Here is an 11,580-nt window from a genome sequence, read left to right as displayed (position 1 = left end):
GTGGGTCAGATTTAGGTTCTCTGATGCTGCAAACACTTAGTCATATGCTTAACTTTATGGGCATGACTAAAGTCAGTGGGACCACTTCTGTGCTTAAAATAGTCTGCAAGATCAGGGCTCTGTTTAGGTACCAGAGTAGGAACTGTTGAATGCAGAGCTATTTTGAAAAATACATAGGCAGCCATACACAATTGAATAGAAATCCTAATGAGTGAAGTCCCAATTGAGGGAGAAGTTATCGCTCTTGCACATTGCACTTAAAAAAAAAAAATCCTTGCAAATGACTAATGTTGAATAGATCTTTGTGTCACATTGGCCAGGATTTTCCAGAAGTGGCTTCTAAGTCTGAATCGAGACATTTAAAAGCAGCCTGACTTCTCACATAGTGCTGAGCTTGACATTCAGAGGGTGGCTGGTCCTTTAAAGTTCTCTAATTGACCACCCAAATTCACTAGCCCCTTTGGCAAACCTCAGCTGTAACTTTTCATCTTATTCTGAAAAGCTGTGTGTGTGCATTTCTGAGCAAATGAACTGTCATTTTCAGGTTTTGTGAGGAGTATCAACTCGTTTTCCACAGAAGCTAAAGTAGGCTGTGAGGTTTAGAGCAAGGGAACCTTCCCAAATCTGTGAACTACCCTGGGAATCAGGACGACTAGGAAAGAGGGAGGGGCAGCTTCTCAGCTGATACAAATCCCTAGCTCTAGTATTCAATGGAGATCTGATCATTTAACTCACGGAGGAGCCTCTGCTGAGATTTCTGGAAGAGAAACTCCTGTGAACAGTGTCAGAGCGATCATGTGGTGGGAATTTTTGAGAACATGAGCCCAGCTCTTCAAAGGTCTTTAAGTGCTGAATTCACACTGAAATCTAGGGGTTGCAGGAACTGACGTTTGAGGCTCTGGTCCACAGGCTACGGCAACCAGACTCGTTTTATTTAAAGTTGAATAGAAACCAACAAAGCCTTAGAAACTGACAGCCCTGACGTTTGACTTAAGATAGAAACCTAGAAACTGAGCAGCTGAACAGCGATTGATTTACATCCCACCTGGGTCTCTCGCATTAGACATGGGAACTGGCAGTTTTAGGTTTTTGAGATGTTGAACATTTTGCGCTGCACCCGAAGGCGGCGGGCGCAGAAGCAGCGGCTGGAAAAGCAGCAAAGCAGCGGCCGGGGGCCGCGAACAAACCCGAATCCCGGGACTCGCGCGGGAACCGTCCGGCTCGTGGGCAAAACCTGCCTGAGTCCGCCTGGGCTCCGCAGCTCGGAACTAGGCAGCGCCACGTGCGACGGGGATGGGACTCGGGTGAGTGACAGGCGGGGTTCTGTGGCCCCCCCGCAGCTCGGAACTTCCCGCGGCTCGGCTGGTCTTGTTCTTTTCCTGGAGGGCGGGGTGTGTCCGGCAGACTCCGTCCAATGGGATGGGAGCCGGGGACGCTGCCCCCCACCCCCGCTGGAAGGAGCCCGACCCCGAACCCCGCTACGGCTCTAGCCCTTGGGTTTCTCTCTTACGGCTTCTCGTCTCCTTCGCGGCAGAGGCCCCCTCCCTGCTCCCCGCTCCCCCACCGCACAGCAGAGCTGCCTTTGCTGCCCCTGGGGGGCCTCCCTCTCCATTGCCCCCATCACTGGCAGGGGGCGGGGCAGACTGTCCCTTTCATTGCCCCCCAGTTACTGCCCGCAGAGCAGCTGGGGCTGAGAGTTTAATCGGGCTGCGGGGCAGAGGCTTGTCCAGGGTTGATGTCAATCCACTTTTCCACTTGTACTTCAGTTGTGTGCTGAAGAAAAGGGGTTTCTCACTGGTAACCGTTAACCCAGGTCGCTCTGTGACTGACCAGAGCCTTCACACTGGATCTGGTGCATCTCTTCCTACCTAGACTGGTAATGTCACACTGTGACTAGAGACATCTATTGACGCAATAACAGCTTAATATTTACTGATTCGTATTCATTGCACATGTTAGAATTTAGTGTGTTAGGAAATGAGGAGATCTTGCTCATTTACTAGATAATTAACTTTTTGCTGGTGACGTGTGTCAAGCTGCATTAGGATGGTAACTGGACTATAAATAAACACAAAGCTCACATGAAATTTATTTTTATTAAACACACGTGCACCCACTAGCATAGCCCCTGGGTCCCTCAGAGGATCAAGCCCTTTATACAGTACATGGCCTATTGTGCCTTATGTATAAAGCTTGACATGAAAAGTGAGAAGTTTTTTCACTTGATTTTTTTCTTTTATATAGGAAAGCCACCTTTATTTTTTATATGGGCTCATGGATTCAACATATTGAGTTTCTATTTAAAACTTTTAATAGATTATAATAAGCTTAGCCCTTAACATACTATCTATTAATTCAGACTTCATTTTAAACAGGTTAATTTAAAAAAAAGGGAAAATGTAATTCAAATAACAAAATTTTTTTTTTTCTTTCCAATGTAAAGGTTTGTTTGTTTTCTGAGGGTGAACAGAACCATTGAGGGCACCTGGCAGTCGGGCTGGGACATCTGCCACAGCTTGGAACCCCCCTGTAGGCTCTGAGGACTCATCTACACATACACCTGCATCTACTTAGTGGAGTGAAACTGGTGCAAGTATGTATGTGGACACTCGTATTCCAGTTTATCTTCAAACTCTTCCGAAAGGACTTCAGCTGAATCGAATCAGCCTGGTTCAAACACTTGCGCTGGTTTAACATCCGACAGTAAACTAAACCAGTGCAGATCTGAATATAGATCAGCCCTGAATCAGATGTCTTGGCCCCTGAGATGGAGCTGACTGGAGCCCAGCACGTGTTCCAGGCTTGAGGTGTGAGAGGAGAGATGGAAGAAGGAGGGTGTCCCACTGATGAGGAACAGCAGCTAAAGAAGGCCCTTAACCAGTGTGAACCTGTGGAGAAAAGAGGGGAGCCAGGCGATGGGAAGAGGCTGGGCAGAGTCACTGAGGCATGTGCAGAAGGGGACACGCTTTCAACGGTGCCTGAACCTGTTCAAACTACCACGTGTGGGTGCAGCAGGAAACTGAGTGTGCCAGTGAGCTCCTATGGAACAGGTACCCAGCTTGTCTCTGCTGCTTACACTTTGTGTGCCTGCATTTGGCCAAAGGTCTTGCAGTGGGCAGAGGCTGCTACCCCTCTGAAATCCTGGTCCCCGCCCCATCTCCCTCTGGTCCACATTGCTTTTGTTCTCTGTGAAAAGTGAGAGGTGCACACCCAAACCATTGCACGGAGGCAAGACCCTGCGTGTGCATGAAAATGAACCCAAGTCTGGGGGTGGCAGGTAACACCATCTGCTCCTGCATTTTTGCTGGTGCAGCTGCTGTGCCTGTGAGATGTGGCCCAGAGCTCTGGGGAAAGCTCTTCCTAAAGCTGCTGTGCAGGAAGAGGGGGATGGGGATGTTGAGATCTCCAAATCTCTCATGCTGGAGCTGGAAGCTTCATCTCCCGTGGGGTGGCTAGGGGTCATTCCCCTGAGTACCCCTCTGTCGTTGTGTCACTGTCACTGATGGAAATCCCCTCTCGGTCCTGAGAATCAAGATTTCAAAGGAAACTTTCTTCAGACATGGAGAGTCAAGAGTTGCAGGGAGTCTGAGAGATTGGACCCTTGTGTGAACTCTGGGGCAGGGCCCAGAGAGGTCAGTCCTTAGTCTGGGGGACCTGGGGCTTGCTTCAGACTCTCAGCACAGAGGTTCCTCTGCCCTCATTAACTGCACTTACATCTAGAGAAGGAGCCTTGGAAAACCCAGTGGATCTGTCCCAGGATGGCTTCCCTCAGGGTCTCCCAGTGACTCTTCTGTTAAATGCTGTGAACCTGACGATAATGTAGCTGCAAATAGAAAAACTGAACCTTGTGTTTCTCAGACAGCCAGAGGCTGCACTCTGCGCTGGGGATGTCTTCAGGCAGCTCTGACACCAGAAGGATTTTGCATGAGCTAAAGGGAGAGGCAGGGGGTGAGTGGCCCAACCTCTGACTGGTCCCTGACTGTCTGACTTAATCCAGGAGGTTGGGTGTGGCTGGAGTAGACAGGGACAAGGAAATTAGGTTGATATAACAAACTACATCGCTCAGGGGTGTGAAAAATCCACAGTTTTGAAAGATTCAGTTTAAACCGATCTAACCCCTAGAGTAGACAGGACTAGGCTGCCAGGAGAACTCTCCCATCAACCTCACTATCACCTCTGTGGGAGGTGGAATAGCTACTCAGAAAGAAACTCCCCCTCTGGCCTAGGTAGTGTCATCACTGAAATGCTACAGCAGTGCAGATGCAGCACTGAGTGTGTGGGGAAAGTCTGATTATTTTTTCAATCTGCTTCTTCCCAGTTGAGGCCAGAGAAAAGGTGAGTGAGTGACACGTTCCCAGCACTTCTCTCCTCTGGTCAACTGTGAGCTGAGAGTCAGTCTGGGTGTGTCTGGGCAGGAGCAGTGGGAGAAATTCAACAGTCCAGTGGTATCTTCTAGACCTAGGAGCCATTAACTATGTGCTGGCTGGGTGAGTGTGGGGGTGATTTGGGACTGGGCGAGTTTATTATTGTGTTTAGCCCTCGGACTGGGGTGTAGTTACTGTCTGTATACAGATGGGAGGGAGACGCAGTCTGGGAGTCACAATAGAGACTTGCTAAACTGACACTCAGACACTGATCCTGTTAATGTGTCTGCTCTCCAGAAGCTCTCAGGCTTTGTCTCTTTCAGGCTCTGGGTCTAACATCAAACTCATGAAATGTTCTTCCTGGCAAGTCCTAGTCCCAGTTCTGATCATCATCACTACCCTAGCAGCATTTCTAGCAGGTAAGGAGCTGGCCCACCAGTCTCTGCTCCCCTGTGTCCGTGGGGGGGAGGAGGAGGCAGGGAAGTGACTAACCATTGAATCCAGTGGATCTAAAATGACTGTCCTCACTTAGCTGTTAGACATAATAACTCTGCCTCTGAGCATTAACCTACTGCACTGGCCCTTCCGATGTGTCCTTAGTGTTAGACCCAGGGTTACATTTCAGAGACAGTGGTGTTTTGAGGGTCTCCGGCACCCGGGGGACAAGCTCACATTTGCGACCTCCCCCAACCTCACGTCCCTCTTTGCATAAGGCAGGAGGGATCTCAGCGCCGCCCACCAGGTACCCCAGGGAGGGGGGTTTGTACCTGCGCAGGGGCATGAGGTGCACGGTGGGGTGGACTCAAATGCAGGCTTGGCTCCGCCACCCCCCGATCCCAGCACTTACTGGCACACACAGCCCGCCTACCCCCTGCAGGCCTGCACCTCGGTGCCAGCTCGGATGGGGGCAGTGGGCTGGCCCTCCACAACATGTGTGGGAGGAGGCACTGGGGTGCCCCTCAGAGCCTCATGCATCTCCTGCCCTCCACCTATTGCAAAGGGTCGGCCAGACATGACCCCTCTTTCCCCCTCCCCCGCAGTTTGACCCATCACGATGGGTGGTGAGTGAGTGGGGTTTTCAAAAGGAAGTAGCCAGAGTCGAGGGACATGTCATGAAAGTTGCGGGCTGTGGGGCTGTAGCGGTGGGTAGCTGCACTCCGGGCTGGTCTTTCACAGTGGGCAGGGGTCATCAGATCCTCCTGTGTGTCCTAAAGGGACAACCTGCCGCCCCACTGCAAGCCAGCAGCCTGGATCTGAGGGAGTCTCTCCCCTCATTCGCTCAGATACAGAATTAGGCTGGGGGGACACAGTCTCTGACCCTGTATTACCTACCTCATTTTCAGTGGAAAAATCCAAACCACCCCTGGCTTCTCCGGCCTCCCTTGCTGGGCCCTGCTGCCCCGAGGGCTGGATCGGATACCGAGGGAAATGCTATTATTTCTCAGAGACTGAAGGGAACTGGACCTACAGCCAGAGCCAGTGCTCTTCATTCAGTGCCTCCCTGGCTGGGATTGACAGTGAGCAGGAAAAGGTGAGCGAGTGGCAGATGCTTCATCCCAACAGATGGGGCTTGGCAGGGCTGGAATCAGGCTGGGCTCAGCCCAGGGTCCCAGAAATGGCCCTGTTGCCTCTTATGCTGGGAAACCTGAGAGTGTTTCTGGCACCTGATCCTAGCCCTGGCTAGAGCTGGGCTCACAGTAAGGGGTCACGGGGATCCCTCACTCCCAACCCACCCTCTTCTTCCCCAGAGCCCCAGGCGGGAGGATCCGTCTCTGTATGACTGGGTTGGCCCTGGCCACTGGCTGCCTGTCGAGAACCTGCCTCTCCAGCTCACTACAGCCATTGACTCTATGTGGGGGGGGCTCCTTGTCCCGGGGAAACACTAAGGCTCTTGGGCTCTGCTGTGAGTGAGCTCGGCCCTTCCTCAGAGCAGGTCCTGCCTGTTTGGCTGAGCAGGGGTGCTATGTGCAAAGTGCTGGGAAGGAGCCTGGCAGGTGCCAGCAACGCCAGAGTTGCCCAGACTGGAGAAGGGCAGGGACAGGTCTGTCCATGTAAACACGGATGTGGGGATGGAGATAGAGGGGGGTGAAGATGGCCACTGAGCAGCCTCCAGCTCCTGCACGTGTCCCCAGGCTCCCAGCTGAGCAGGTCCCAGTCTGATGGGGCTTCCAGCAAACTGGGATTCTCGGCCAGCGATTGGCTCACTGCCTGAGGCTGCTGTCACAGGGCGGAGCTGCCAGCTGCTGTCCTGATGGCCCTTCGCTGGCCAGCTCTGACCCCTTCCAAACCTAGAAGAGGCCGGTGGAGGGAAGAACTGTTGGTCTAGCAGAATCCTGTCTTGTGACCTACAGCTGGCTCATTAGATTGACTTGTTCTCAGCCTCCTTGTGGCCCAGGTTGGGCTGGCGTTGTTGGACCTGGGACTCTCAGCTGCCAAACTACGGGTGGCCCATCCAAACCTGAACTTCTGAACAGTGGCCACACAGAGCCTCAGGGCAGGCGAGCACCACAGCCAGGGGCCTAAATATAATCTGGTTTGTCTTATTTTTCAGAGTTTCCTGCTGCACTATAAGGGCTTCTTTGACCATTGGATCGGCCTCCAGAGGGAGCTGGGCCAGCCCTGGAGATGGCCCAATGGCACTGAATTCGACCTCCGGTGAATCCCTTTCCCTCTAGTAACATTGCCGGTGTTAGCTCACAGGTGTCGCTGTGCTGCCAGTGGAACAAGAATTTATCAAACCATGGGGGGTGTTTGTGACAATGTGTCTGGATTCTTCCCCCAACATTTGAGGTCCCAGTGCAGTGTTGTCATTATTATTTGTATTACTGAAGTGCCTTAGGAGCCCTAGACCAGGGCCCCATGGTGCTAGGGAGTGTACAAACACAGAACAAGTTTCGGAGAGGGTGCCACACAGAGTGTGTATGAGTGACCTGTGGAATCTCTGCCCTTTGGGACTGAATGGTCCCTGCCCCACGGGCTTTATAATACAGCGCAGCCTTGGGCATAATATATAATATATATTAATATATATATATAATATATAATGCTGCTCCATTGGACTGGATGTTCACCAGAGCTCCCTTCCCCCCAGTGGGCTGTCCCAGTGGAAGTTGAACACGTTAACTCTTCTGAGATGTGTAGTATGGAGACTAACGTCTGCTCTGCACAGTTGGTGTAACTTGAGGGTCTCTCCCTTGGAAGATGCTAGAGAGAAATCTCATTTCACTATTAAGAGTCTGTCCTAATGCCCCTATGGACTGAATCAGGCTTGCAACACTCTGACAGTCCCAGAGCTGCCTGGGGAGGATTGTATCAAACTCTTTTGCATGGGGAGCTGCTGCTGTTGGCTGCCATGTGAGAGAGGCCTGTGGAATCGCTCTCCTTTGGGCCAAATGGGACTGGAGAGAGAGTTTCGGTCTAGGTGAGAGCATCAGGCAAAGCTGAGTGGCGGGCAAGTCCTGCCAAATATCCACCCAGCATAAAGACATCACTGGAAGCCCCAGCTCTTGTTTTTCAGCCTCCAGCCCCTGCTCCCTCTCCCTGCCCTACAGTACCTGCTATCTTCCTGCACTCTTACTTTCTCCTTTGCCAAGGAGGAGTCTGAAATGGGACAGATGTCCCTGCTTGCAGCTCCTCCCTTTGCTGACCTGCCTGTGTGTGTAAGTGATGGGGAATGCCCAGCACTCCCTGACTCCAGCCCCTGCTGTCTGTGTTGCAGGTTTCCAATAAGAGGAGGAGGCGATTGTGCATATCTGATTGGTGAGAACTGGGTCAGCAGCTTGAGGTGTGGCACAAAGAGACTCTGGATCTGCAGCAAACCTGATGCCCTTACAATGGAAGAAGGGACATGACATGGAATCACAAGTTTGAGACTTGTGTGGAATCTGGAGTTCACAGGCCTTTCTCTCTCTCTCCAAGTGTCCCTCTGCAGTGCTTAGCTTCTGTTCTCCTGCACACTCACAGAACACTCAGATTTGCTATTCCCAAAGGAATCATACACATGAGCTTACAAGGTTCAACTTGGGGTCACCCTCTGGTTAACACACAGCACCTCGGTAAACTTACCCTGGTTTGCACTATAAATATATTATCAATGAACAGAAATTCAAATGAGAGAGAGAGAGTGTGACACTCTGTGCCTCAAAGCTGCCCCCTGCATCCTCATATTCAGCAGTGTCCTAGAATTGTTTGGTACAAAATGTGCCTTGAGGTTTCATTTTGAAAGTCTTGTTCTGTTGAATATTAATATCCTGTTGGATTGTATGTACGATCTTTGTATGTGAACTGATGAAGTGGTGCTGTGCATGTTACTAAAATATTTTGTGAGGTGGGAAACCCCAAAGCCAGCCTGTCAAGTGTAACAATGGCGTGAATGGTCAGACAGCATTAATGGCTCACTGACACTCAACAAGAAGAGAATTCACTATCTCAAACTGCTATATGCTTACTCTCTCATGGTAGTCAATGGATACTGCTTGACCATTGGGGGTGGACCACGGGTGGACTGGGCATCTGGCAGTTCTGGTGCACTCAAGGGCTGGTGGGCAAATCTGCTCAGGTTACAAAGGCGGCTGCATGTCGACTTGCCTTTGAAATGGCAAACTGAATATTGAACTTTGCACTGGCCAGGCTTCTGACCAGCTCCAGACTGTACAGTTCTGACATGCAGGGCTGAAGAGTTGGAGAGGAAGTGGCTGGTTCCTCTCTATTGTTGGTTCATGAATAGCTGGAGAAAAAATTCTTGCAGCTCAGTTGGGTGTGTCCCTGCGTGTGTAAGTGCATTACCTGCTAGAGGTTTGTAGCTTGCTATAAGCATCACAGTGAGACAACAACCCACATGCTCTTTAGAGCCTAATTTAACCCCCAAGGCATTCTCCTGTCTCCTACAGGCTAGTTTACCACTAGTCCCTTTCCCAGCATTTTTAGCCACATTGCTTGAGATCCCTCCCTTCCTAAAATCAAGCCCTTGGCATCTTGTCCTCACAAATTGAAGGATGCCAGGGTGTGTCTCTGCACTCCTCAATATCCCAGACTAAACTTTTGACCTTCACCTGAAAACAGCGTGCCCTTCCCTGGCTTTTTACCTTTTCCTGTTAGTTTCCTTCTGAAGTCTCCATCAGCTCTTTGTTAGGATTTCACTCAGGATGCTAATAGATTCCTTTTGTAAGACACACAAGGGCCCACCATGAAGATAAATGTCACCTCCTATCTGCAGAAGTTTCTCTTCAGGTAGGCTATCTTCAAATGATCTGCCTTAACAACAGAGCCTAGAGAACATACTTTCCAGCATACATGCACAGCTTCTCATGTGTTCTCTAGACATGCATCTCACAATGGCTATGATCACCAGTATGATGCAGAATTCATAGGGGCCGACCTAGACATGCTACAGGCCAAAGCCTTCCTACCTGAAAACAAGTTTCTATTCCTGGTATTGTTTATAAACACAGCTTAATGCAGCCCTCAGGTGCCAGCAGGTGTGCCTCCAGCTCCTGGGGCATATGGCAACCAACCTGGTGGTGATTCCACACACCAGGTTTCACATGCGCTGCCTGCAGCTGTGGTTTGGCTCAGTTTACAGACTGTGTAAAGCCCTGTCACTGCCCACCAGGATCAGGAACTCCCTAGACTGGTGGAAGAAACTGCCAATGCAGGCAAAGGGATCCCCTTTCTCCAGACATCACCTCATAGGATTGGGTGAGCATTTAAATAGCCTCACAGTGCAAGGCAAATGGTCACCTGTGGAGATATCCCTGCATATCAATCTTCTAGAGTTGAGAGAGATCAGGAACACTGGTGCCCACTGTCTCTTACTGATAATAGGATTGCATATTGTGACAGGGCCAGACCTGATGGCTACAGGTAAGTAGTGGAGGGAATCTATATTAGCCCCCAGAATTAACAAATTCCTGTTCCCTGGGTGATCCAGCTGGGGCTACTCCGGGGCAATTAGGCCATTAGGCCAGCTGAGGCCAATCAAGGAGCTTGCCCCAGCAGTTAAAAGACTCCCTTTCAGGCAGATGGGGATAGCTGGAAGGGAGTTAAGAGGAGAAGTGGTATGGAGCAGAGCTGCTACAGGACTTGGAGCAACCACTGCCACAAACTACAACCCCAAAAGGTACTAGAGACAAGAGGGGGGTATTTGTTTGGCTCTGGCCAGGAACCCAAGGCACAGGCCTGAGGGAGAACCCCTCCCCATCCTGTTCCAGGAAGTAGACTGTGAGCAGTGGGGCCAAGGAGAGGTGACCCAGGGAAGGGGGTAAGTCACGGACTGGGCAGTTTAGAGACTACTCCACACAATGTCCCTGGGTTGGGGCAGAGGGCATCATCCACAGATCTGTTTGCCACTTACCAGAAGAAGAAGTGTCTGTGATTCTGTTCCAGGGCAGGGATAGGACAGCACTCTCTGGGCAATACCCTCCTACTCCCATGGGACCAGGACCTTCTTTATGCCTTCCCTCTCTGTGTCCTCTCCTGCTGAAGATCCTGCTGAAGTTCAAGAGGGACTGAGCTTATATAATTCTGATTGCTCCCTCCTGTTTGTTGCAATGTTGTATGGTTATGAGGCTTCGCTATGTAAAATTCCCAAATATGTGTCTAACGGTTTGAGACAAATCTAGGCAAAATTCTGCAGAGCTGAAGAGTGTGCTCTGCTGAGATTGAGGGTTCATTATTTGAGATCTTGGTGTTGAGAAAGGAGCAGCCGGAGAAGGAAGTGCCCACACAATCATTTATTCAAACAGCGCTTAAGCTATGAGAGTTACAAATCTTAAGCTATTAGCAAGCTGCTAGCAGTGCGACCTAGGCACTTACCACAATGAGGATGGGGAAGCCGGTTATCATCCTGTAAGCGAGCTGCAAGCAAGGAGCCAACCTGCCATGTAGCATCCGCTCGTACCCCACGGATCTACAGAGAGCCTTAGGCTGGGTGGCACCTGGGGGTCTCTAATATACCCCTCTCCCTCATTCTAGAAATAAGGCCCAATCCCTAAGTGGATTGAAATATAACCAATGAGCTTAACACTTGTTTTTGCTTCTATTGGCAGTTAGCTAGGGACCAATCTACAATGAGCTGTGGTTAGTTGTTTACTGCTAAAGCTGGCCCTTAGCTGGTTTAAACTGGTTCTGCAGTCAGCCTACTTCTGTTTTCATCCCGAGGGTATTTCCAGGCCTCAATGGTATTTCCAGCTCCCGAGACCTGGCCTCAGGAGGCCTA

At 50.7% G+C, this 11,580-nt stretch overlaps 1 protein-coding gene across 1 annotated transcript; it reads left to right on the top strand.

Annotated features, from left to right (window-relative positions):
* The first annotated feature begins 2,821 nt into the window (after nt 1-2,821).
* LOC137157437 (C-type lectin domain family 2 member D-like) lies at nt 2,822-8,215 on the top strand. Its single transcript, XM_067554687.1, has 5 exons — nt 2,822-3,050; nt 4,688-4,783; nt 5,708-5,895; nt 6,916-7,019; nt 8,083-8,215. The coding sequence occupies exons 1-5, from the start codon at nt 2,822-2,824 to the stop codon at nt 8,213-8,215; spliced, it is 750 nt and encodes a 249-aa protein (XP_067410788.1).
* Nucleotides 8,216-11,580: the final 3,365 nt, after the last annotated feature.

Source organism: Emydura macquarii, unplaced genomic scaffold (genome assembly GCF_026122565.2).
Source record: "Emydura macquarii macquarii isolate MOO-44397 ecotype Brisbane River unplaced genomic scaffold, CSIRO-AGI_Emac_v2 contig_1504, whole genome shotgun sequence".
Classification (NCBI taxonomy): Eukaryota; Metazoa; Chordata; order Testudines; family Chelidae; genus Emydura; species Emydura macquarii.
The sequence above is the reverse complement of the archived record's forward strand: the minus strand, read 5'-3'. Positions and strand labels throughout refer to the sequence as shown.